Source organism: Rhinichthys klamathensis, unplaced genomic scaffold (genome assembly GCF_029890125.1).
Source record: "Rhinichthys klamathensis goyatoka isolate OS25496 unplaced genomic scaffold, OSU_Roscu_1.1 h1tg000019l_1, whole genome shotgun sequence".
NCBI classification, from domain to species: Eukaryota; Metazoa; Chordata; class Actinopteri; order Cypriniformes; family Leuciscidae; genus Rhinichthys; species Rhinichthys klamathensis.
The window spans coordinates 5,279,716-5,306,768 of NW_026606570.1; the positions used below are offsets into that span (position 1 = coordinate 5,279,716).

At 37.7% G+C, this 27,053-nt stretch overlaps 4 protein-coding genes across 4 annotated transcripts in view; 1 reads left to right on the forward strand and 3 right to left on the reverse strand.

Annotated features, from left to right (window-relative positions):
- Positions 1 to 1,630, forward strand: part of zgc:101858 (uncharacterized protein LOC449555 homolog) — a 55,657-nt gene extending 54,027 nt beyond the window's left edge. Inside the window, exons 6-9 of the mRNA XM_056236738.1 lie at positions 38 to 107; positions 1,133 to 1,169; positions 1,256 to 1,319; positions 1,412 to 1,630. Coding sequence (XP_056092713.1) covers positions 38 to 107; positions 1,133 to 1,169; positions 1,256 to 1,319; positions 1,412 to 1,570 — 330 coding nt within the window. The 3' untranslated portion in view covers positions 1,571 to 1,630. The remainder of the gene's footprint in view (positions 1 to 37; positions 108 to 1,132; positions 1,170 to 1,255; positions 1,320 to 1,411) is intronic.
- A 972-nt stretch (positions 1,631 to 2,602) lies between these two features.
- On the reverse strand, positions 2,603 to 4,659 carry zbtb26 (zinc finger and BTB domain containing 26). The gene is made up of 2 exons (XM_056236665.1): positions 4,573 to 4,659; positions 2,603 to 4,152 (listed from the first exon to the last, which is right to left on the reverse strand). The coding sequence occupies exon 2, from the start codon at positions 4,144 to 4,146 to the stop codon at positions 2,899 to 2,901; it is 1,248 nt and encodes a 415-aa protein (XP_056092640.1). The 5' UTR covers positions 4,147 to 4,152; positions 4,573 to 4,659; the 3' UTR covers positions 2,603 to 2,898.
- A 2,407-nt stretch (positions 4,660 to 7,066) lies between these two features.
- Positions 7,067 to 14,763, reverse strand: krt1-c5 (keratin, type 1, gene c5). Its single transcript, XM_056236809.1, has 10 exons — positions 14,607 to 14,763; positions 13,818 to 14,252; positions 13,619 to 13,701; positions 13,338 to 13,494; positions 11,249 to 11,413; positions 11,001 to 11,126; positions 8,477 to 8,694; positions 8,307 to 8,332; positions 7,501 to 7,612; positions 7,067 to 7,172 (listed from the first exon to the last, which is right to left on the reverse strand). The coding sequence occupies exons 2-10, from the start codon at positions 14,211 to 14,213 to the stop codon at positions 7,130 to 7,132; spliced, it is 1,326 nt and encodes a 441-aa protein (XP_056092784.1). The 5' UTR covers positions 14,214 to 14,252; positions 14,607 to 14,763; the 3' UTR covers positions 7,067 to 7,129.
- Positions 14,764 to 18,137: 3,374 nt separating this feature from the next.
- lhx6b (LIM homeobox 6b) lies at positions 18,138 to 26,921 on the reverse strand. Its single transcript, XM_056237715.1, has 9 exons — positions 26,696 to 26,921; positions 26,375 to 26,560; positions 26,078 to 26,232; positions 19,901 to 20,011; positions 19,640 to 19,761; positions 18,931 to 19,148; positions 18,738 to 18,820; positions 18,459 to 18,554; positions 18,138 to 18,361 (listed from the first exon to the last, which is right to left on the reverse strand). Exons 1-9 carry the CDS (start codon positions 26,919 to 26,921, stop codon positions 18,215 to 18,217), a joined length of 1,344 nt encoding a protein of 447 aa, XP_056093690.1. The 3' UTR covers positions 18,138 to 18,214.
- Positions 26,922 to 27,053: the final 132 nt, after the last annotated feature.

Here is a 27,053-nt window from a genome sequence, read left to right on the forward strand (position 1 = left end):
TGGTTGATATGCTTACACATTTTTCTGTCTGTTATAGTTTCCTGGTGTACTTGCCTACTGTATGTCCAAATCAGCCATCGACCAATTCACACGCTGTGTTGCTCTTGGTGAGGTGACATCTCAAGAATCATTCATATTATTTACAGAAAACAGGGCCTATTTGCCACATGGGGAAGGTCTATTTCTCAGCAACTACAGTTTCGAGTTAATAGGCTTGTTCCTATACATATATTATTTACAATATTTGTTGACCAAAACAATGGTTTGGTATTGTTGCATATTACCTTATACATTTTTGCTGTTTAATTTGTTTTGAATTGCTTGGTTTCATTATTGTTTGTGTACTTTTAATTTAGCTGAAAAAAGAAACTCTAATAGGCTGTTTAATAGCATATCCCGTTGTGACAACATGACCTACTATTGGAGAATTAAAGGGTTAGTTCACCCTAAAATGAAAATTCTGTCATTAATTACTCACCCTCATGTTGTTCCATGTGGTAAAAACTTTTGTTCATCTTCAGAACACAATGAAGATATTTTGAATAAAATCTGAGCGACGAACCAATGAGGTTCATTCTCATGTGTTACGCAGCTCGTTTGGCCTTCTGTTTATGTTCGCCTGTCAATGTTTTATGTGAACAAAAGCATAAATTCAATCTGTTCATAAAGCGATTAAGTCTCTTCAGAAAATTTGGACTAAACCACTCAATTCAAATGGATTAGTTTTATCTCTTTATGAACTTTTTTAAGTGACAAAATGATAGTTGCTTGAACTGTCAATGGAGGTATAGAAATATTTAATTCAGGTTTAATTTAAAATATTTACTCAGGTTTAATTTAAAATATTATTTGTGTTTCCAAGATGAACGAAAGGGAGGGTGAGTAATTGATGACAATTGTTTCATTTTTGAGCGAACTAACCCTTTAATGGTTTAATGGATAAATATATTTTTGTAGCCAATTTTATGTGCGTTTGCAGAAATTGACTTTATAAATAAACCTGCTCTGAGAAATATACTGGAGTAAACAGTGTGACAACTAGCCCTGGTCTCTCCTACTACTAGTTTTTAATTAATCCAAAGGGCATTACTACTGTACAAATAAGTGTTTTCTCACCTTATGTTAATTGTAGAGTTAGCATCAAAGCAAGTACGAGTCAACTCAGTATGGTAAGTTTTTTTCTGCTGTTATTTTTTATGTACCATACAATTGCTACATTGAAAACAAAATGACTTGAAATGCTTTGTCTTTACAGCCCAGGAGTAATTATAACAGAAGTTCACAAGCGTGCAGGACTAGATGAGGACCAGTATGCTCAGGTCAAATGCTTTATCTAATGCGAGAGTGTTTATTTCACTGTAATATACGTTTCCAATTAATCACACGTCATGTGTTTTTTGCTTTGCTGCAGTTCCTTGAGAAAACCAAGGTGACCCATGCTCTCGGCAGACCAGGGGAAGTAGAGGAAGTAGCTCATGCTATCGCCTTCCTGGCATCTGATGCTGCAACATTTATAACAGGTGTCAATCTTCCAGTGGACGGAGGTCGACATGCAATGTGTCCACGATAACACTCTGCCACCATGATAGAGCTGCCATAAAAGTAAAGAAATAAACATAATTGGACCTGATTTGAATGTTGTAATCCTTAATGTAATATGCAAACTGTCCACATGTATTTATATATAAAACGCATAACAAACATTAACAAAAGCAAGTGCACATTTCATGCAGTATCTGCAGTTATTTATTAATGAGTCACAGTGATTCTCTCCAAATTCTGGCATGTTTACACAGATGGAAGTATGAAAACATTCATTATAGACCAAGAGTTGCACATAGTGTTGGAATACAGCTGTCTGCAAATGAGGAAGTAATACGTTAGCGTTCAAAACTGAAATGCAGTCAGATCAGATATACTGAAACAATATATTTTAATCTTTACAAAAGATATGACAGTCAAATGATGCCACAGCAGCATTCAAAATCAGTTTAATACATTTAATCTCCCTTGACCTGCAGTTTGCAAAAAAAGACATTAAACCTGATTTTGACTGCACATGTATCTACCAACCAGCAGACACGTAATTTAATTGTTGTAATTTACTGTACTGTTAATGACTTACAGTAGTGGTTCTCAACCGTATTGTTTTTTTGTTTTTTTACTCAAAGGCCCTTTGTCCAAGACCAGCGGTGTCCAATCTTGCTCCTGGAGGGACAATGTCCTGCAGAGTTTAGCTCCAACTGCTCGGAAGTTTCTAGTAGGCCTATCCCTAAGACCTTGATTGGCTCTTTCGTGTGTGTTCAGTTGGGGTTGGAGTCCTCCAGGAGCAGATTTGGACACCCCTGTCCAAGACAATATTTGAAGGCCATCTTAAATAGGCTGTTATGTACCTCTGGTACAACTGTTGTAATAAAAACAAATAAATTAAAAAATATAATGTCAATGTAATGTTGTAAATCGTTATATTTTTGTGTGTTTTGAAGGATTTCAATTAAGATTATGTTAATATAATTACATTTAAATCATTTTGGCTTAGATTAAACCAGGTGTAGGCTTAGTTAAATTAAAACATTTAAGTAGCTTTTATACCTAACGTGCCTTAGAAAAAAACATTACTGGTGTGCATCTTGAGACAAAACAATGGCACTGACATATTTTAAGATATGTCAGTGCAACGTTGCTTTCAGTTAAAACAGCTCAAACATACATTTTAGTCTGGGACTAGGCTTAAGCCTTGCCTCCGAAACCAGGCATTTAAGACTTACTGGGGCCCTCTTGGAAGTTTGCCGAGGCGAGCTCCCTAGTACACCCCGGCCCTCTGCTTGAGATCCACTGATTTACAGAATTGTGTCTGCAAGACAAAGTTATGTCTGTGTAACTTATATTAATATGAATTTATAATCCTTCAAGCAAACTGCCTTCGTTGGCATTGTCAAAACTGTTTTTTCCATGGATCTGCTTCAGGTGTTTACGTAGAACTGGTTTATGTGCAAACACCATGTCACAGTAATTACAACGGTGTGGTTTGTCCCCACTGTGAAGGTTCAGGTGGTCTAGCAGCGAGCACTTCTGGGTAAAAGTCTTTCCACATATCTTACATTGGAAGGGTTTGATGCCGGCATGGACACGCATGTGCCGGTGCAGGTTTCCTTTCTGGGTAAATGTCTTTCCACACAAGAGGCACATAAACAGCTTGTGCATCTTCAGATGGTTGGCGTAGTTCTCCAGTTGACGGAACACGCGAGCACATTTCGGGCACTGGTGGTACCACTGCATTCCTTTATCGGAATTCCTGGAGCATCCCCAAAGATTCCCCTTCCCGGAGCCACTGGTTCCAGGTGGGGACATTGAATATTCAGCTGCAGGGTTAACAGTGAGCTCGGCAGGCCGGGTTTCCACTGTGGAGTTTATCAGGGAGTGTTGTGGCTCAGGTGAGCGCAATTTCGGAGAGCGACTTGAGCGATTCTGGAAGTTATCAGACATCCGCTCATCTATTGATTCCACCTTAACAATGCTAATGGGACTGTCCTCATCTCTATTGTTGCTCTGAGAGTTTCTAAACACAGGCGGAGACTTGGGCTGTATGATCACATCATCATCATCATCCTCATCATCATCTTCTTCAATGAAGTTGTCTTCTCCATCATTGTTTACCTCATCCTCTTCATCACATACTGTCTCCACAACTGGTGGGCCACGCTGTGCGTTATAGTCCGAGGGCTGTCGAGATGATGCACGCTCGTCTTTAACCTCATGTGGTTTTATGAATTTATTTAGAGCTTCGGTGCACTGTTCTACAATATGACCCATCTGTAGGAAACTAGCAACGGTTAAGTAGTGTACTAATTCCAGCTCCGGGAACTCAAGGGTCCCAGTGTAACAAGACAAAAGAAGCCTCTGTCCAACCTCTGCATCCTGCTGTGTAGATATTTGTACTTCATGCGAGTCCTGAAGGACAAACTGGTCTCTAAGGAAAGGGGAGCCAGCAGCAAATATCACTTTGTGTCCAGGCACTTCCAATTCATTGATGCGGATCACTACATCACAGAAACGTCTGTCTCGACGAAGAGCATCCATCTTTTGAAGCATGGAGTCCCCAAACGTGGGAAAGTTGAATTGTAGTATCACCCCGTCCTGAGCCATGGTATGCTGTTAGAAAAATTTACAATTTAGTAGACATAATAGATTTAAATCTTATAACCCTGCTAAATAATCCAGCATTACTGGTCACCAGCATAAGGTATGTTTATGCTGGATTTGTCAGCAGGGAGTCATATAATTTGTGTCTACCTGTATTATTATTATTCCAAACGCACGTGTTTAGTTAAAACATTTATAAGGCACATAATGTCATGATAGTTAAATGTATATGCTGGTCTATATTTTCTGAAAGCACAAACGTTTTAAGTTGACACGAGGAAACTAGTGTGGTTAGAACAGGCCTGGAAATTGTGCAGAGCTAAACCAGAAACTGGATGGACGACAGTAAAGAATGGAGGAAAACGGACGATGAAGACACATCGTCACAATAATCAGGTAACTATAATTGTTTATTTAAAATATGAATACCTGCGCAATTGTTTTGTTTTTTTTCTCTCTCTCTCTGGGTGTTTTGTTGTCCTGGAGATGAGCATACAGCGCCTGTGTGTTTAGTGTTTTGCTTGAGACGGAAAAGGATGTGCTATAAGACAGCCGAGCTTCCCGATTGGTCGGCAAAATTTAAAGGGGCAGGACACAAATACAGGTGGCTCATTGTGAAAACAACCCATTACATTTAAATATCGGCTGTTTTAGGATTATTTTGACTTTTCTTAACAGCAAAATAAAGATTTATTTACAGTTAGGCCGTTTAAAAAGAAAGTTTAGTCATCCAACAACAGTTAAAATACTCCACATAGTTTACAGTGAATAGAGACAACTTAAAGAACATAACATTCCAGCCTTACTTTAACTGACGTTTAAAGACGGTTTATTATTATTACTAGTAGTACTAGTAGTAGTATTTCTAGAGTACAATAAAGACTTTCAATGTTTCATTACTTGTGACTGAGTCCATTCATTTTTGCTGTTTTTTTTTTTTTTTTTTTTTTTTTTGGAACCACTAACTTACGGCTATAACATAACATTTTGATGATGAGGACGATGATGATTTCTAGAGGGCAAGGCTTTCAGTTTCACGGGAACCGCTTTGTAAGGCATATTTCACCCCAAAAAAGAAAATGTTGTCGTAATTTACTCACCCTCAGGTTGTTCCAAACCTGTATGAGTTTCTTTCTTCTGTTGAACACAAAAGAATGCTGGTAACCGGACAGTTGATTGTAGCCATTGACTTCCATAGTATTTTTTCCCAGCTATAGAAGTTTTTTTGTTGTTGTTTTTTTTTTTGTTGTTGTTGTTGTTTTTTTTTGCTATGGAAGTCAATGGGTGCCGTCAACTTCACCAACATTCTTTAAAATATCTTCTTTTGTGTTCAACAGAAGAAAGAAACTCATACAGGTTTGGAACAATTTGAGGGTGAAATGATGACTATAGCCTACATTTTCATTTTTGGCTGAACTATCCCTTTAAACAAACCAAGTTGTGTTCTATTTACAAGGAGGCAGTGATATAAAGGAGAAGCGCTGTTCACTCAAGTTTTATTAATCAGTTATAACATCTCGATGACTAGCTAATTAAATTAGACATTTACAGTTAGCTACAGCAGTATTTGAGACTGCCGTTACGGTCTCCTGTGGAGGGGAAGATGGCTATTGACATATAAAAACTGTTTTTGAGAGATTTCTACTAAATTACGATATAAACACCTTATATTAAGTTATCAGCTGAAAACAATATAAACCCTTCATTTGGCGAAGGCAGTGCTAGAGCGCGGGTTTAAACTGACGCTTTTATTGTCAGTATTTTTTAAAAGTTGTAAATAGATAGGTTTTACAAGATAGGTCTTCTATTTTAGTCTTTCAAAATGTTACGTTTAATTAATAATGTGTTACTTGCCGTTTCTAACCTAATTATTCTTTGAAAAAAATAGCCTTAATTGCAATTGTGTTTGGTGAAAATTGTTTTCAAGTAACGTTAAATCCTAAACCGTTTTTCCCTCAGTGCAGGTATAGCTTACGTCATTTGCTACAATAATAATGCTGTGGTTCACAATGGCAGAAAAGAAAATCAGAAATGTTTTTTTAAGCTTCTCATGGATAACAGACAACAAGAGTCAGAATACACTTTGGCTGATCAGTCTAAAGTTTATTATAAGTGCTTCATTGTATGTATCAGTATACCCATCTGAACAATGGTTTATATGGATAATACGCAGGGTGCAAGATGCTGACCTGTGACTGAGCATTTCACACACCTTTATTTGTCAGATGTGCACTATTTCCATAAAAGATAAAAAAATAAATAATTAAAAAGACGGAAATGTCAAAATGTTGTGAATTGTTTGAGGGGGGAAAAACTTTCCTATTTGAATCTGCCCCATATTGAAAGTGAATAATTGAGTGTGGTCTTTGGTGTTCTTGTTCTAACATGAGTGTTAATTCCATAATATGACCTAAATATGTACACCAAAAATGATAAATAGAGACATTTCATTGAGTTAGTGTTTTAGTCAGCACTAAAAATGAATAACAAATTCTGACTTGCATCCATTAAGCCTGTCAATATAATTATTCAACGCATTCACATATGCACAATCTTTGCACTGTAGCAAATACTGAAAGCATGCTGTTTATGACTTTAATACATTTGTTACCAGTTTGTACAAGTGCTTAAATTGTTATGTTTCTGGGATGTCTAAAGAATATCAAAACAAAGCTCTTGTTTACCAGGACTGATGGGGTGGGAGTATATTAGGTATTTCGCCCAGAAACCCTCACAAAAGCAAGACATTTGACACTACAGAGGTTTGGTGTCAGGCCTTTTTCGGTCATCGTTCTCAAAGTGAGGCTGTCTTGATTTCGTCGTTCGGCTTGGTTTCTCACACTGTGACCAGACGGGTTCAAATCCCCATCCACAGATACATATCATTTTTCTACCACTGCCTCTAAAACTAATACTTGATTCAGGATATCAGCTAGTATCGCATGTATTTAGTTTCACTGTGTGACTTTCGGTCTGTGCTATACTTTTAAATGACCCGCTCTATTGCGACTCGCCTTACAGAATCAGACCTAAAGAAAGTGAAGAAGAAATAATATCAGTGCACATGCTTCAACAGTGAATAGAAATGCAAGAGAATAAAAAGACATTCAGACAATTAAGAGAGAGTGTGAAGATGTAAAGCCTTGTTATAGCTTTTATGTGGCAATTACCATGATGAAAAAGAGGTGGTAGAAAAAAATCAAGACAGCTGACACATCACTACTTTGTAATAACTGAAATGTTTATTCACTTTTTTGGTGAAATGATGAACAGATCACTGATAATAGTCGTGTGATGTTTTGTGCTTTGTCTACACTTATCACAAGGATATGGATGTCACTTTTGAGCCAGACTCACTTTTTTCGTTCTTCAATCTGTTCAACTTCACTGGATTCATCCACCACCTTTCCATTTACCATGGTCTGGGTGACAACCTTGACAATCTTCCTGGTTCTCACTTCAGGCTCTTCTACAAAAGGGAGGGAAAAAAACAATGCTAAAACTAAGAGGCATGAGAATTTATGCAAATTCAGTGTTTTAAATCTTTACTAACTCCTCAAGTGGTCTTATTTAGATCACATCCCTTCATTATTGTGCAGTTACTCTCAAAGAGTTACTGACAAGGAAACAATAGAGTTCAATGATTAGCAGGACGTGTTGTAATACTATTATACTATTATACTATTGTCATACTGTCAGCAAAGTTCATGACAAAATTCTCAAAACTGCAAATATCTCAAATGTAACGTACAATATTAAACCATTCCAACAAATGTTATATATCAAGTTATAAATCAAACCATTGTTTTAGCCAAGAACAGTTTTTACGTAAAACTTTATATTTAATAAAACATATAAACACAAGTAACAACTTGACTCAACTTGACATTTTAGGGTAAAGTCTTCATTCATTATAGCCATATAGTTGACACTTGTGTTCATTGTGTCCACTTATTTTAAAAGCTATGCCAAAATTATGATATCATTGTAACTTTAGATATAGGGAAAAAATATTACATTTTAAGAGGGTTTTTGTGGATTTTACAAAACCACTCGAGAAAACAAGCATCAGTATATTTGCAAGTATTAAATAAACTGAATATATTTTGAGTTTTAGTCTTTGTAGAGTTTTATGGTCTATAGAACTATCCATTCAGACTTACTTTTCGGAGTGGCCATCTCTTTTATCCTGAAAAACAAAAAGGAAACACAATTTCACATCTGATTTTATATGTCAGAGACGCTCCATTCCGCATCATCTGTTATGTACTGAACTGTAATGTGTCAATGGAACAGCTTTTTTGAGCTTTGAGAAACCTCTCTCAGTTCTTACACTTCCTCTCCATCCAGCAGCCTTCGGTAGGTGGCAATCTCCAGCTCCAGGTTCTGTTTGATACGCAGTAACTGCTCGTAATCAGTTTTGATTCTTTGCATGTCCAGGCGCAGCTGTGAGAGCTCGTCCTCCAGCTGTGTAAGTGTGCCCTGAAGACGCTCAATCTCAATCGCGTACTTCTGATTCGTCTCTCCGAGGTTCCCCTCAAGAACACCAACCTTAACATGGGCCATAACATTCATAACATTTTCAATGTGAAAGCTCAAAGGTTTTTAAAGTAGTCTCTTATGCTCACCAAAGCTTCCTTTATTATATCAAAAATACAGTAAAAACAGTAATCTGGTGAAAATGACAATTTATTTATTTATTTTAAAATGTAATTTAATTGTAATTAATCCAGTCTTCAGTGTCACATGATCCTTCAGAAATCATTCTAATATGCTGATGTGATGCAAGAAACGTTTATAATGTTACAAAAGATTTGGATTTCAAATACATGCTGTTATTTGGAATTTTGTCTTCATCAAAGAATCCTGAAAACATTGATAATAAGAAGAACTGTTATTAATGATTAAGCACCAAATCAGCATATTAGAATGATTTCTGCAGGATCATGTGACTCTGAAAACTGGTGTAATGATGCTGAAAATTAAACATAAATCACATTTTGAAATGTATTAAATTTAATCAAATAAATGCAGCCTTGGTGAGAGAAACATTACAAAAACAAACAAAATCAACAAGATGATCAGTTGTGTACGTAAGATATGATGATAAAAAACAATTCATTGAATGTTTTATGTAGAAAAATGTTTTAGGTCAAAACCATTATAGGTGATCACCATCAAGAATGATCTGCCCTTTATCTGCCTGATCTAAAACCAGGATGTGTGAACAACTATTGAACAACCCGCTGAAAGGTCCTTATCACCTGTCCAGGCCATGAGATGCAATGTGTTTTTACACTGTCATCACAGAATGATTTATTAAACAGGAGTAAACATTGTTTGCATGAGGACGAACAGCAGATGTGAGGGGAGTGTGGTTTCCTGTGCTGAAGAGCTAACCTTGACACATTCTCTGGATATTTGTTGACAAACTATGGACTAAATTATTGGAGATCTAGTTCAAAAATAAAACCCCCAAAAAGGTAAAAAGAAAAACACTGCAAGAATATGATGCTTCAAACAGCCTATACTGGCATATCCATTGCCCTTTAACCACAGGATAGTGGAGTGAGTAATATAACATAAGTAATTGGTCGAAAGAAGGTTGGGAAGATCTATTTTTGCTATAACCTCTTGAGTTCAAGCAATTCAATCTTGGACATTTGTACATGGGTATATACAGTATCTTCCCAACCATATAAGCTACTGAATGACCTCCTTTGTGTTCTAAAGACATTCCGAGCTTTTCAGGGAGGCTTTGGGAAATTCATTTAACCTAGGAAGAAAATGGCACCCATTTTTTTATGGATGGAAGAAAAGTAGCCTTATTTAAATATTTTCACTGAGCTATTTGTCTGGAAACTTTGTTGTTATCTTGTATATAAAGCGCACAAAAATACTTCAGAACATTTTAGAGACAAGTGACTGTTTTTGCCTCTTCCCAGGGATCAAAGATCTGGTTGCAACAAAATAACATATATCAACTATAAAAACTTCCTCTCTCTCCTTCAAAAGCGACATTGCTTCCTTAAATATCATATATAAGGGGTTTTAAAATCTAGGGTTTAGGGACCTCCAGTGGGCAGCAAGAAAGTACTTGATAATCCATGAAATTGTTTAAAAAAACAAACATTAAGAAATATTTTTATATCACTTGAGACTAAAATATTCAGTTACGTTAGTAAAATGTTAATGTCAATGTTAATGTCTTTATTATAAAATTTCATCTTTTTGTCACACAATAACATGATTCTTATTCATGAAAATATATAGCGTTTGTATTTCAGGAAGATGGTCCCTCAAAAAGGGATCATCTATTTTGGGGTCCTTGTCATTATAAAGTTTGAAAACCCCTGTCATACTTCATGAACATACACCATATATACACTAGAACTGCAACAAATAAACTGAGATTAAGTTTGGACAAATGTTTGTGAAAGATTAAAATTTGAAAAGAATATATATTTGTATATTTAAAAGATAAAATATGCATACGATATATATGATGTAATTTATAATTTATAATTTTTTTATATATTTATATTTAATGAAAGACGTCTTTGCAGCATGTTCATGACCAGCCAAACAACTGGAAAAGTCAAGAAAAAATAAAGTTGGAGACACCTGTTTCCTAGAAATGATGGGGATACAACTATTCACAATGTCCCAGTGTTCAGAAGTCAAACACTGGCATGTGATATTAACAGATATCTTTTACTTCTTGATTTGTTTCAATAGGAGTAACTATTAGTGGACAAAAATCTAGTGGACATACAAACCGCAGCAGTTTAACCTGCAACCTATGCCCTTTGACCAGGTTGAATGCAGCAGTGAGGATAAACGCTCATTGGTATCACCTGTTTGCGCAGACTGTCCAGTTCCACCTCTAGCGCCTGCAGGAAGCGTCGTCTTTCACTGAGCTCACTCTGAGCACATCTCAGAGCCTCGTTGCTCTCCTTCACCTCCGACTGCACGTTCTCCAGCTGTCACATATAAACCCACCACACATGCTTATTGTATTACAGAACACACCTGTGTTTGCAGTCAAATCATCAGTCTATAAATAGATGTTTGGGGTGTGTTGGCTGTTGGATTGTACTCTGACCTTCTTCAGATACCACATCTCAGCATCCTCTTTATTCTTCCGTGCGATGCTCTCGTACTGCACCCGTAGCTCCGCCATGATGGCTCCCAGGTCTGGGCCCTGGGCTGCTTCCACCTCCACGTTCACTTGCTCGTTGGCTAGACGGGTCTTCAGTGCGCTCTTCTCCTTCAAGGAGACAGACAAATCATTTTCAATCTCACCAGACTTAAAATGTTTCAATTGCACTATACACTCTTAAACCTCCAAATGCTTTCGGGTCCGTTTTGACCCAGAAAAGGTAAAGAAAATCCATAGTTGTTAGTACAAACATGAAAATGTGCATATGTGTTAACACATTTATTTTTTCAGATTTTTTAAATAAAAAAAAATGTAAAAGACATATATCCATTTAAACTAAATTGTTAGTTTAGAACTTTTCCGTTCTAGTCTGTTTTGGCCCGAGAGTGAACTGTGGCTTTTACACATGAAATAATGCTGAATTATTATAATGTTTTTTTTTTCTACTTTTTACCTTTTTACTACTTCTGTAAAAAGAAATTAGCCTCTTTTTCCTTCCCACTGGGAATGCATTTTGTTTATAAACATGCTTGCGCATGCACACACACAATCATTTTGAAATTGAAATAAAATGACAAATTAAATTAATGTCTCTTAGTATATCAAAAGTTCTCAGACCAATAGTCTAAATTTGAAAAAGGAAAGAGGGTCGAATCCACATTTCACTCGGATGCCATCGAACCATTGCAGCATTAAAAGTTGATTCAGACTATTTCTTATCTTTTCTCATCAAGTTTATGCAATTAAAATGAATATGTGAAAACATTTAAGAGTAATACTGTTGTTGATTTGATGTTTTGTTAGAAAAAGAATGTGTAGTTTTCATACATTTTGACTGTTTTGAGCAGTCATGCTATATCAAAGGACTTTAATTAAATCTGTTGAAGGCAGAGTTCATACTGGTAATTCTCATATTATATCCTCTTATAAATTTCATACAAATTTCATATAATGATATTTTCAAATATAATTTCTCATAAATTTGGATAAATATGTTTTATGCATACTGGTTTTGAATTTTTTTTTAATTAATAAAAAATGGGCAAATTAACTAATAGCATGGTAAAAATGTGGTAACATTCAAAACTAAAAAATGTGTGCATTCCCTCATAAGAATATATAATATAGTTTTAGCTGAAAAATATTTAGATTTGAAAGAAATTCACACTAAGAAAAAAACTTATTATTTTAAGAACTGTTCACTGAAAGGTTCTTTGGGGAACCAAAATTTTTTGTTTTATTTGACAAGAGAATTTTTGTTATCTTTCTTAAAAAATAAATCCCAGTTGATTTGATATTTTTTACATAATGCAATGATCTTTATACATTTTTAAGTATGGCTTAAGTGTCCTAATCTTAATTGTCAACGTTCTGCTCTGCAGATGCTCATTGTAAAGTCATTAATGTGTTTAGGGCAGGGTTATTATGGTTAATTAAAACCATAAAAAAATCAGCTAAAATAAAATAAAAAAAATAAAAACTATAATAGTAAGTTACTAAAATAACACTGGTTTAGGTTAAATGCATTTCAGTGGCGCCACACCTGTCTGTCCAAACACTTCTTCCCCTACTCTATGTTTGTGGACATGGGTGTGTGTGTTTATGTGTGTGTTTTACACATTGATTATTCTATATATGTATCTAAAGAAAACAACTTGATAAGGGTGTTGCTATATGTGCTGTATTGATATACTGTGAAGGCAACATGATCTTGCTCAAAACATCTATGTAATAGGATATTGTAACATTGTCGTCAATGTATGTTTATATGTCTATTACATTTTTATATTGTAGAGAAGTGGTTAGGTTCATAGTTGGGCAATAAATATATATGTCTATAATACAAAGGATTCCTAAAGACTTTTATAAGTTTCTAAATCTATGTAAATTCTTTTCAGGTGCTGTGCTGTCAATATACATTGTACATTATTTTCAGCATATAAACATACAAAAATGTGTATGCAAACTTTATAAACACTAACAAATATTAATAAGAGCATGTTTTCCCCCCCATGTCAGTTATGTGTTTAACCTCATCATGATTCTTCTTCAGGAAAAAGAGCTCCTCTTTCAGACTGTCCAGGTCTCCTCGGAGGGTTGCGATGATCTGATCATGATCAGATTTGGCTCGTCTCAGAGCATGGCAGTCTCTCTCAACCGACTGGCAAAGGGAAGCTTCTGCCTCCCATCTGTTTATAAAGACATAATATAATGTACCAATTAAACCTAGAAATTAAAACAAAATGGTAGAATACATTTCATAATGGATCTTTCTCAAGGATTATAAGGAGGAACAAACAGAGCAAAACTCACTTGACCCTAAAGTCATCTGCTGCAAGCTTGGCATTGTCAATCTCCAGCATTATACGGGCGTTCTCCAATGTCTTTTTCCTCACCTAGAGAGCAGAAGTTTGATTGTAACTGTCTGTAAAGACACAACTGAACATTCCTGCTACGTTATTGTCTTAACCAAAGCAATAAACAGAACTTAAATTCCACTAGATAACCGAACCTCTTGTCCGATCGCATGTGCTTGAGCCATCAATCCCTCAATGTCGTGACCCTTGGGTGATCGCTCAGTCATCAACTGTTTAATCTTCAGCTCCAGGTCAGCGTTAGACTTCTCTAGAGTGCGCACCTTTTCCAGATAGCTGGCAAGTCGGTCGTTTAGACCTTGCATGGTCTCCTTGTCACTGGCACCAACTCCCAGACCATTCAGTGAGAGGTTGCTTAGGAGGTTTAGGCCATTTCCCAGAGAGGTGGAACGGGACAGGGACAGACTACTGGCTGAGGAGAGGGACACTGGGACTTTAGAGCGTCCACGAACCCCAAAATCACGCATAGACATGCTGGAGAAAGACGGCTGCCGTCCAAGAGAGTGACTGTGAATAGAGAAGCTGGAGGTCATTGTGCTCGCAGAACCAGAGAGGGGGTTTCTTTATGTGATCTGTTGGTAAAGAAATATTCATTTTTTGTTATACTCTGAATGCAGCTTGTCGTTCATTTATGCCATATGAAAACTATAGAAAACACAGAATACCATAGCTCTCCATTTTTACAGTTTCACTCTTCATTAGACATATTTTTAATATTTAAGGAGCTATTTAATGCTTTTAATGTTATGCTGCAGTGAAGAATTTACCATAAAATATTTGGGAGATTACAGATTGTAACACAATACAATATTTTGCATTTTAATGGCAAAATCCCTGTTTTCATACAACAGCAACAACAAAAAATGGTAATTTGGTTGCAAACAAAGAAGAATAGGGACTTTGTGAAGATGAAATGTAATACTTACATGTATTGTATCCAAATGTAGTGCAGCGCCTGTGTGTTGGTTTTGTCCAGAGAATAACTGTTGGCTTTTATTTGTAGTTGCTCAGGTTATATATGTGCTAGGACTCCTCCTGAAGAGCTGTTGACTATGGAAGTCTATTACCAGCCAATCACATCCCTCCACAGGTAAAGGATATTTCCTGACTGAAACCAAAAAAAAAAACACAATGATATTTTCCCAAGGCATCATCCACAGATTACATTGCACATTTGATTTAGAAAAATGTCAGTAACAAATTACGATGCTTTCATTAAACCATTGCTAAAAAAAAACGTTTCTGAAAAAGGTTAATACAATGAAATTCAAAGGGGTCCGTTGTTGTTTTGACACCAAAATTATATTCTTTTATGTTCCACATTAGAAAAGTTTGGAACAATATGATAGTAAGATCATTGTCATTTTTGGGTGAACTATCCCTTAAAGACAAAACTGACAATTACAGTTTATATTAGAAGGGACTTCATACCCACTGTGGGACAGGGTGTACTGCAATAATCATAACCCATTTTTTTCTGTATCTTGTGTAACCTGATTTACTTTAGAGAAGGGGGGAAAGTCCATTTCTGTACATTGAAACTATTCAGCCAATACAATGACCTGTAACCTGAGAACTGCTTCACGCAGAAACGGTTCTCCAAAGCCTCACAAACCAGGAATAAGCTCAAACAATGAAATGAGCTCGTGAGAGAGTGCAGAAAGGCAAAACCTATGAGAAATGTTTCTATTTGGGGAGGAGGTTGACCTAATTATCTAGTTAACACACACTGTGACTGAAAATCTGAATGAATTCTTGAATTTAGATTCAAGATTTGATTCTTGGTGTTTTTCATCTTTCATGACGCTAGTTTTATCGTTAACAAAAAAAATCACCATGTTTCCTCACCAGTAGCTACCCTCACCATGTTTTTTGAACATTTACACGGTAATACCGTATTCTGTGAAGTATAATAGTGCATGGTGCATAAGATGGTGACGAATGGTAGGGTCCTAAATGATTGCCACCATGCCCCCTCTATCTAAATAGACTAAATAGAAGTCAGTAAAGGCGACCCTTCCATCACAAATAACATGCACTATTTTGAATAGAGTCAGCAGCACTATCATGTGGGCACAACTGAAATGGGACACTGATGTTGTGCTGACCGTGTGCATGGATAAAACAGCCACAACAAAACAAAAATTCACCCTTATAAACATGTGTTAACATATGATTAACGGGGCGGCAGTGGCTCAGTGGTTCATGTAGGTTGTCTACAAACTGGAAAGTTGGTGGTTCAATCCCCGGTTCCACCTGACCAAGTGTCGAGGTGTCCATGAGCAAGACACCTAACCCCAGCGGCTCCCGACGAGCTGGATGGCGCCTTGCATCATGGCTGACACCGCCGTCGGTGTATGAATGGGTGAATGTGAGGCAATATGTAAAGTGCTTTGGTGGCCATTGGGTCTGTGAAAGCGCTATATAAATGCAGTCCATTTTACCATTTTTTTATTTTTATGATGTATACTGTATACAGTATGACTATTGCATAATACGTTTATTCAGCAAGGATGCATTAAATGGATCAAAAGTGACAGTAAAAACTTTTGTAATTTAAGATTTCTAATAAATGTGTTTTTTTTTTTTTACTTTCTTCAAAAAACCCTGAACATGTGTCAAGGTATCCACACGGTTTTCAACATGGATGATAATAAGAAATGTCTCTTGAACACCAATTCTGCACATTAGAATGATTTCTGAAAAATCATGTGACACTGAAGACTGGAGCAACGACTGCTGATAATTCAGCTTTGCAATCATAGGACTAAATTACATTTTTAAAATCTATTAAAATAGAAATTGTAATAATATTTCACACTATTTCTGTTCTTTTTGAATTTTTGATCACACCAATGCAGTCTTCTTTAAAAAATGACATCTTACTGTCCTCAAACTTTTGGACATTATTGCACTACAGCAAAAAAAATAATAATTAGTGCACTTTAAAAATGTATCAGTAGTAAATTGTATAGTAAACATTATAGGTGCACTGCAGGGAAGAAATTACCCATAATTGACTAGGAAGGACAAGCAGTTTCTAGATCGGTGTTCGGCCATTGAGGCTTATTGTAAAGCTTAAGTGTGTCCAAATCAATACAAGCCTGAGATTCTTTCAAGAAATGGTGACATTAATGGACAGTGCAGTAAATCAATGCATCATGCAGTATTCAGTGCCTGTAACTGCCGGCCTGGTCAACATTGAATTGCTCACTGAATGAATAGTTTAATGGTCATTATTTGATTGGACATTTTTTCAAATTGTGATTGCCCTTAAACACACACAGAAAAAAATTGAGACTTTCAACGTCCACTGGAAATATTACATACCAATGAACATGAGTGAATAAAATACCTTGATGGCTGTATTATATTGGGCCATTAGATGAACTGACAGATAATTGACAATTGCTAGAGTGCAAGAAAACAAATGTCGCCAGGGCTGTGGCAATTTTTTAGCAATCAGACAGACAGAGACTAGATATAAAGATGTCAATTGGGCATTATTTTTTCTTTTCTTTTCTTTTTTTTTGGCAAATGAATATATAAGATGAAAAGAGTACACTTTAACTATATGACAGTTGGAAAAGCCTAATCCCAATCAAGTAAAATGTTTCTCGGTTCATTTAATCCATCTCACAAGTTTTGAGCAACTTTTGGCATCAAATTAGCACTGGATATACTGACTATTAAGGATTTTAAAAACAGATGTGTTCCATTTTATTGAAGAGTCACCATTTTACGATTTCCAGTCAATCCCACGATAGCTTTCAAAATCCTTTGAACTCAATATTCTCTTATACAGATTGTAAATACACCTGCTACAGATAATAATTGGAAATTAATAAATGCAGAACCATCTAAAGAGAACTGATGTTTCTTGATGGATTGTTAATAAAAGTGAACTTTTTTAATGTGGTACACTATCATTTGAGGTCAGCAATATTTATAATTTTTTTTTACTATTGTCTTATGTTCTCTTATGTTCAAGGCTGCATGTATCTGACCAAAATAAAAACAGTAATACTGTAAAAAAAAAAAAAAAACACACATATATATATATATATATATATATACATATATATATATTATAATTTACAATAAAATAACTGATTACTATTTATATAATATATTTTATTATGTAACAAATATATTTCTAAATGTAATTTATTTGTGATGGCAAAGCTGAATTTTCAGCATCATTACTGATTTCTGAAACAGTTCTTATTATTTTTGCTTAATATTTGTATGGAAACTGTAATACATATTTTCCTGATTGAAGAATAAAAAACGCATTTAAATGTATTTATAGGCTAATAGAAGTCTTTTGTAGCATTACAAATGTCTTTACTGTCATTTTGATCAATTTAATACCTCCTTGCTTAAACAAGTAATAATTTCTATGTAGAAATCTTACTGAACCCAAACTTTCGAACAGTATACAATCAGCACTTAAATCAAACAATCCCCACATAAATGATTATACATCAAAAGATCTCAAGGAGCACATGATATGCTGAAATAGAGGACAGTCTCAGTGAGTCTCAGGTCTCCCTGAGGGCAAGAAGTACTGGTTATCTGACAGAAAGGGCACTCCAGAGGTCTGGTATCCGTCCCGTGGAGGAACGCTGTCATGAAGTGGGTTCCTCTTCTGTCTGGCTCTACAGTTTTGGAACCAAACCTACAAGAATTCAGTACTAGTGGTTAAAAATTAAATTAAAAAGAACCAATTTAATTGAGTGAGTCACTAGAAACATGAGCCTATAAATGTTCTGCACCTGTATGACTCTTCTGCTCAGCCCAGTCATGTCTGCCAGCCTCTGCAGAGTCTGTGCATCAGGGTTCTTGTCTTGGATAAAGTGGGTTTTCATAATCTGTATAAAGCAAATACACATGCAAGCCCAATCTGATATGCAAAGATTTATGAGTAGTACACATTTATTTGTGGTTTAGGATGAATCCTTGGACTTAAAAAAAAAACAATCAGAAGCACATGACTGCAGTTAGCTGTTACAGTCCATTTTACCACAGGAAGAGAAAAAGCATCCGAAGTGTACCTGTAGCTGTTCTGAGGTGAATGATGTACGAGGTCTTTTAGGCAGCTTTGGGAGATACTGTATGGCCCCGTACAAATCATTTCCTGTTGTGATACAAATATCCTCATGTTTAATGTTCTTACTACTTAAAGCTATTGTTTTAATGTCCTTTTCCGTTGGTGTTATGTATGAAATAAAATGCAAACAAAATTACCATTGTCTGACATGGGCTGTAGGTTTAGCATTATGTCGTAGTGAATGCGACAGAGAACCTGGTTCTCCATCAAGCCGAACTCCTCCCCTGTAGAAAGCTGCCTTTTACAGAAGAAGCAAGCGAAGCAGGTGAGATGATATATGCCGTTTCCTGCCCTCCGAACCCAGTCATTTGCACTGACTTGATGGCCACATCGGACACATTTTATGCCAAAAGTACTGAAAAGAACATGTATTATTTTCATGCTGTTATACATCATTCTGTAATCACGACATTTGTCACAATCATTTATTTTAAGAGTTTTCAGAACTTCAGTTTTCTCAATTTTCTTCTTCTTCGGTAATATAAGTCAGGTTGCTGTTTGTAACTTTGAAAGCTCCACTTTAATAAAAAAAAAAGGACATTAGTGAAAGTCCTGATATTAAAGCTTTATTATAAGTTAACATATTATATTATACTATATATTATATTATATTATATTATATTATATTATATTATATTATAGGCCTAAATTCAGATAAAATGTTTCTTAAACCTTTTACCTTTTATGTACTAAAAGTTTTCTGTTTATTATAAAATTATCAAATACAGTACAATTTTATAAGCACGTGCAGTATTGTTGTCAACCAACACACAGTAAATGTAAATAAATTATGAAAATCCCCAGAAATTGAGGAAAGCTTGGGGTGGGAAAGATTAAACACTTTACCTGTTATAATCCTTTCTACAGAAAATAACTTTATTTCTGATAAAGCAGCTGTTATGGTGACCCAAGGAAACTGCGCACATTGAGCACTGCAAACATTTCAGGTGCCACGTTAATCCATTCACCTTTGAGAAAAATAACGTTAAATATCTGTAAATGCTCAAAAATATTTGTATTTGTCGTATTCATTCAATTAAAAGGCACATTATGTTGACAAATGTATTATCACTAATCTTTCGCCGTCACTGTGAGGTTCATAAGCACCTTCAGCACTTGTCGGTCCACAATGTCTGTCCCGCAGCGCGCGCATATGAATAAAGAAGACGATATCGATGAACACCTTGGTGTCAAAACAGGTCCTTTCTCCCTTAAACTCTGGAAAAATATTTAGAATACCCAATTTATTTCGTAATAAATGAGTTAAAATAGCCTAAGTAAAAACTTAATCAATTCATCTACTTACCATTTCTGTGCGCGAGGATAGCCTACTTGAAGCGATGAGGAGACTGCATGGGATTTAAAACCCGTCTCACCAAATACCACTCACACAAATCCTGAATATGGAAGCTAATGCTACACTTAGGTCCAATTATAACAGAATTATCGATCTTAACCTCTCTTTTATTATATGGCACATGATAACACTTCTGAAGGGCTTAGAGCCTCTAAGCCCTTCAGAAGTGTTATCATGTGCCATACAATAACAGCAAAAGTCCATAATTAGGATGACTTGAAAAGTTCAGGATTGGAGACAGCCAGAGTGTACATTTCAGCTGTCAGTCAAAGGCAATAAGGCCATCATCAAAGAACACAGACAGGAAATTCAATACAAGCATTTTGTGGCATTTGCCAGCCAGCACTTGACATGGTTTAGCTGGTTAAGAAAAAAAATGCTTTACGTTAAAATTGTCTTTTTTTTAAAGAAATTTTTATTTTATATTAATACATTTATATTATTTTATACAGTGTATTTCAAATATCTGTGAGAGATTTGGTTGTAGATCTCTAACCTCGTTACCAAAATATCTTTAATTAATAGACTTCAAAAATTGTTGTTGAAATGACTTCTTGTTACAACCAACCTCAGTAACTTGGTTTTGTTGTAAATGAATGCATTTTTTTTCCAGTAATGTTTCTACTTTAGCATATAGGCTATGAACTGTGGCAACACTTTTTGCATTTCCTTGAGTTTTTTCAGAGACTGTTTGTATTGGAAAGGCAAACTTTTTATACTAGACAAAGTCAAATGTTGCAACCGCATAATAGGGGACGGTTGCAACAATCCACAGGGACTGTTCTTTAACATATTTTTCACATTTATTTATTTTACTTGTGCACATGTGGGTCTTCACTAAGTTAAATTGGCTGTTTAAAGACAAAGACTGTAAAAGAAATAAAACATTTCAAGTGTACGTTACAACCAGGTTTTGGTAAATTATTACAATAGATTTAAAATATATTTTTTTATTTTTTAAATATATTTTTTAAATCAAAATCAACACTGAAATTTACTAATACCCCTATCTGTTGAGCATTTCCTCTCTTGTGGCACACTGGAAACAGAACAGATCAAATGTATGCCTCTGATTTTTTGTTTTTTTTGTTTACTTAAGTAAAAAAGGGGAGATACCTGACTTTATATAACACATAAAATTATAATATTGTTATTGTCACCATTATTTTCTGTTAGTGTCATTATTATGGACTTTTAGTTTGTTTTCATGCTCATCATGTGTTCCTTTGTTCAGGTTTCCTGTTCCTCAATGGTTTCAGCTGTGTTCTGTTAATCTGATTTTTTTCATTTGGGCTGACACTAGTTATCTTTGGGGTCTCCAGGGACCCCAGACAATAACATTTAATTTTGTAACAGAATAATATATTATTTTTTTTACAAATGTGATTTTACTCTGTTTATACTCTGTTTTTACTCAACATTTGTGCAGTTTTTGGAGGATTTATGATATCTTTTGTAATTTCTATAAATAAATAATTATTTAAATAGGCTTTTTACCAAGAAACAGCATTTTATGTAAAATTCACTTTATAAAAGACCCAGATTTCTAACTTTCGTTCATGGGGATAATATGGATAATTGTACACGGTTTAATTGCATTTTTTGGAAAATGCAGTTTTAAAATAACATAAAAAATCACTTTAACCACTAGAAAGCTATGGAGCTCCACTATATGCTATTTGCTATTTTACTAACCGAAAGATATCTTTTCAAAAGTTGGATTCAGTGGGATTCATATCTAAATATTATAAAATCACAATTATAACAAAAAAAATATATACTTTTGTCAAAGTTTAGCATTTTTTTCTGAAAAAAAGTTTTTCAATAATGTTACATTATGATTAGAATCAAACATAAACATGATGTTACAAAGAGAAATGTTGGAGTCTTTAGATTTTATCATTTATTTCAATCATCTGTTTTTAATATAATTCTACAATTTTAATCAACATTTCAGTTACTAACTGTAACAGAACAAAATGAACAGAAATGAACAGTTATATTACATATTGAGTAAAAATACATGACATGAACATCAAAATGCAATGAACTGAACAGCAATAACAAATGAGCAAATAAAGCAGTAAAAAAATAAAATTGAAATAAAAAATGTTCTCTCTCGCACTCTCTCTCCCTCCCTCTGTGTATGTGTGTGTATGTGCACATGTGTCAGTGTAACCAATTTATATTTGTGGTGGTTCTGCATTTCGGATGATTTTTTTTTTGGACAAATTATAAGAGAGCATGTTGTTTTATATAGCCTCACAAATGTATTCCTGTGTGTGTGTGTGTGTGTGTGTGTGTGTGTGTGTGTGTGTGTGTGTGTGTGTGTGTGTGTGTGTGTGTGTGTGTGTGTGTGTGTGTGTGTGTGTGTGTGTGTGTGTGTGTGTGTGTGTGTGTGAGTGTGTGAGTGCACATTGCCGATGTGTCAGTGTCACCAATTTATATTTGTGGTGGTTCTGCATTTTATTTGACAAATTATAAGACTTTTTATAGCCTTACAAATGTATTCCTGTGTGTGTGTTTGTGTGTTTGTGTTTGTGTGTGTGAGTGTGCACATTTTCAATGTGTTGGTGTCACCAATTTATTTTTGTGGTGGTTCTGCATTTTGGATGATTTTATTTTACAATCATTTGACATGAACTGTAGACAAAGACTGTAAAAGAAATAAAACATTTCAAGTGCACGTTACAACCAGGTTTTGGTAACGTAGAGAACAGTTGTTATAGTCTCAAAAATGTATTCCTCTATATGTGTGTGTGTGTGTGTGCGTGCATGTGGTGAGCATGATGATTTTGCATTGTGGATGTTTTTTGCATTGTTGGAAGTGTGCCACTTTATTTCTGTCTATGTGTTCTGCGTTGTTTCTGATTTTGATGATGAATTTTGTATATTTACTATGCGGGGTCTCCAGGGACCCCGAAGACAACGAGTGTCACTATTTATTTTCACGGTAACATAAAAACAGATATCATTCCAATTTAATTTTTTTATGTGGATTTAGAAAGTGTTGAGAGCCGTAGAAGGTTTCATACCATTTGGACAAAGATAACTTTTTTTTATTTTATTTGAGCAAAAGTCATTTGCGGGTTAAAAAGTCCTCGAAGATAACCAAAGGGATTATCCTCGTTTGTGTTTGCTTTATAAGTTGATCCCTCACATTCATTCTCTGTTTGGTCTACATTGCAGGAACCAATCAGGCTGCTTCGCTCCCTGGTGTGTCATTGCCCGCCAGAATAGGCGTGGCCTAAGCCTTTATAATGGCCCATTCAGCCAAAGGTAGTCAGGTTAAGTCGACTGAAGCGATCCCCTGATCAAAGGAAACGTCTCGGTTAACGGATGTAACCCTTGTTCCCTGAGTAGGGAACAGAGACGTTACATCGGATGACAACAAATGGGGTTCGCTTAGAAGCCTCTCATCTTCGAAAGAAATAAAACGAGCCAATGGCAAGGAAATGCCATGAGTCTGCGGAATTTGCATGGCGTAACTCCGCCTCACCGTGTGGGTATAAAAGGAGAACGCCGGCAATATTTCTTTGGTTTCTTTGCTGAGGAGCCAAGACTGAACTCGGCTGTTCCAGCGGGAACAGCGGAAGTGGCAGGAAGACGTAACGTCTCCGTTCCCTACTCAGGGAACGAGGGTTACATCTGTAACCGAGACGTTCCCTTTCGTTGTCACTCCGAGTTACGTCGGATGACGACGAATGGGGTTACCAGTCTAATCACCCCACCTTCACAGCTGTCTTCCAGTGCCCTGCGTAAATCTGAGATCCCTGTCGTAAGACTAGCACGGACGAAGTACTCCTATTTAGCACAGAAATACTAAGGTACACAGGGCAGCAAATCTCATATGTCAGATAAATATGCAATTAATGGGGGGGGTGGACTTAGAAAAAAAACATATGTCCCAGAGGGAGCATATGGAGAACAATGGGGTGTCCAGCCGCAGGTGGAATATTTCAACCCCAGGGGTGGCAAGGTGGCTTGGTAAGGGAAAGACACATGCTCAGAGAGGCTTACAGTGGAATACACATGTGGGGGTCGCCCAGAGGGGGGACCATGCACACGGATGGACCTAGCCAACGCGCAGGCAATAGACACTGGCGTCGACGTCAGCAGTGCTGGAGGAACTCAGGGCTTGAGGAAGCTCATCTGAGGAAAATATCACACGTATCCAGTCCGTGGAATGGAATGGCGAGCAAGCGAAGACACCTGAGCTGGTCCGGTACTAGCTGGTTGAAGCGAGTACATGAGAGGACACTGGCTCCACTCGGAGATTGTAGAATCTGGCGAATGTGTTGAGTATCGCCCAGCCTGCAGCTCTGCAGGTGTCTGTTAGCGAGGCGCCATGCACTAGAGCCCAAGAGGACGCCACACTCCGGGTGGAGTGGGCAGTCACACCAAGGGGGCACCTTGCTGCTGGTATGCCAAAGCAATGGCGTCCACTATCCAGTGAGACAGCCTTTGCTTGGAGAGAGCCTTTCCCTTCAGCTTCCCACCATAACAGTGGCGGTATTGTCTGATCGGACTGGTACGTGTTGACCCCTGAGCAACGTCCGGAAACGGTGCAGAGCAAGACGTACTGCCAGAAACTCGAGGCAATTGACGTGCCATGGGCGCTGGGGTCCTGTCCAGGAGCCCGCGGCAGCATGTCCATTGCACGTGGCGCCCCAACCCGTGGTGGAGGCATCTGTTGAGACAAGCTCATTCAAGGGGCACTCCAGCCTGTAGAAAACTGAGGTTCGACCACGGGGAGAAGGTCTGACGGCAGGTCTGAGTAACTGGTACTCGGAGGGTGCCGTGTTGCCATGCCCACCTCGGGACTCGGTCGCGAAGCCAGAGCTGAAGCGGTCTCATATGAAGCAATCCGAGTGCATGTCATTGAGCACCCAGAAGGATGGCAATAACATGCAGTGAGGCGGCAGCCTGCCCCGCAGATCTATAGGTCTTTGCCACCGGAGTGGACAGAAAACCTACAGGCTTTGGAGGGGTGCTTAGGGTCGCCACGCCATGTGGAGGCGCTGTGGGGACACAGATGTGTTGCCACAGAACACTCCACGATGGCGCGGCCTCTGCGAGGGCAGAGAAGGCGGAAGAGGCCGCTGAGCAGTCGCGAAAAGTCAAAGGAGACTCCCACAATCTCATGACCTCTTCATGCACGTCCGGGTAGAAAGGATTTGGGTTTGGCCAGTGCCAGATATATAACGAGCCCTATGGCCTAGGGGGTTAGTGCTTAAACTTACACTGAAAGAACCATCGCTTGTAAAGCGGGAACTTCCAGGTTATAAAATCTGATAAATGGGGACGGTGAGGCCCAGCCGGCCGCCACACAAATATCTTCAATAGATATTCCACTTGACCAAGCCCATGACGAGGCCATGCGTCTCGTGGAATGAGCTCTGATGCCTAAGGGGCAATTAAGGCCCTTAGACTCATAAGCTAGCATGGTAGCGTCTACTATCCAGCGCGATAATCTCTGCTTTGTCACACCGAGCCCTTTGGTCCGGCCGCCAAAGTATACAAAGGGCTGTTCCGACTGTCTGAATGAGGCAGAACGCTCCAAATAAACTCTGATAGCCCTGACGGGACAGAGTAAATTCGCGTCTCTTTCGTCTTCTGGCGAGGAAAGAGCTGCTAGTGAAATAACCTGCGCTATGAACGGAGTTGAGAGCACTTTAGGAACATAACCATGTCTTGGCTTAAGGATGACCCTGGAGTCGTTAGGCCCAAAATCAAGGCAGGAAGCACTTATTGATAGCGCCTGCAAATCGCCCACTCTCTTTACTGAGGAGAGCGGTTTTAAGCAAGAGGTGCTTTAGGTCTGCAGACCGAAGTGGCTCGAATGGAGCACCTTTTAGTGCTTCCAGGACCGTGGAGAGGTCCCAGACAGGCACAGAAGGGGGTCGTGGAGGGTTAAGCCTCCTTACCCCTTTAAGGATGCGTACGACGAGGCCGTTTCCTCCTAGTGATTGACCGGACACAAGAGCATTAGAAGCTGTTATGGCCGCCACATACACTTTGAGCGTGGAGGAGGTTCGACCCGTGTCCAAAAGCTCTTGCAGGAAGGCGATTACACTCGATACTTAGCACAAATAGGGGTCCAGGCTCCGTGCAGCGCACCAGCCAGAGACTACCACCCATTTCTGAGCGTAGAGGCGTCTAGTCGACGGCGCTCTTGCCTCAGTTATCGTTTTCAACACCCCTTCCGGGAGACACCTGGGTACCCGTTGAGGGGCCATACATGAAGGCCCCACAAGTCGGGGCGTGGATGCCAGATTTTCCCATTTGCCTGCGTGAGGAGATGGGGCTGTTTCCAGCAGCTGTGTTAGCTCGGAGAACCATAACTGGGTCTTCCAGAGAGGTGCTATTAGTAGCACTGCACACTTGCTCTCCCTGATCCGTTCGATGACCTGTGGTAACATCGTGACCGGAGGGAATGCATAAAGCGGGCGGCTCGGCCAATTGTGGGCAAGCGCGTCCCTGCTCTTTGAGAAAAATGTTTGGCAATGAGCGTTGTCTTCTGTGGCAAAGAGGTCGACCTCTACCTTGCCGAAGATGCTCCATATTAGCTGAACCGTCTCTGGGTGGAGAGACCATTCCCCTGGGGGAACATTGTCCCTGGATAACATATCCGCACCCTGGTTCAGAATGCCTGGCACATGACCCGCTCCACAGGTTGTGCTGAGCCCATAACATGAGGTTCTTGGCCATGGTGTGCAGGTTGCTTGACCTGAGACTGCCATGGCGATTTATGTAGGACACCACTGCCATGTTGTCCGTACGGACCAGGACGTGGTATCCCTTTAAGTATGGGAGAAAAGCTTCCAGTGATAGAGCTACCGCTCTCATCTCTAGACAGTTTATATGTAGCAACTCTCCATGCTTGACCATAGGCCAGAGATG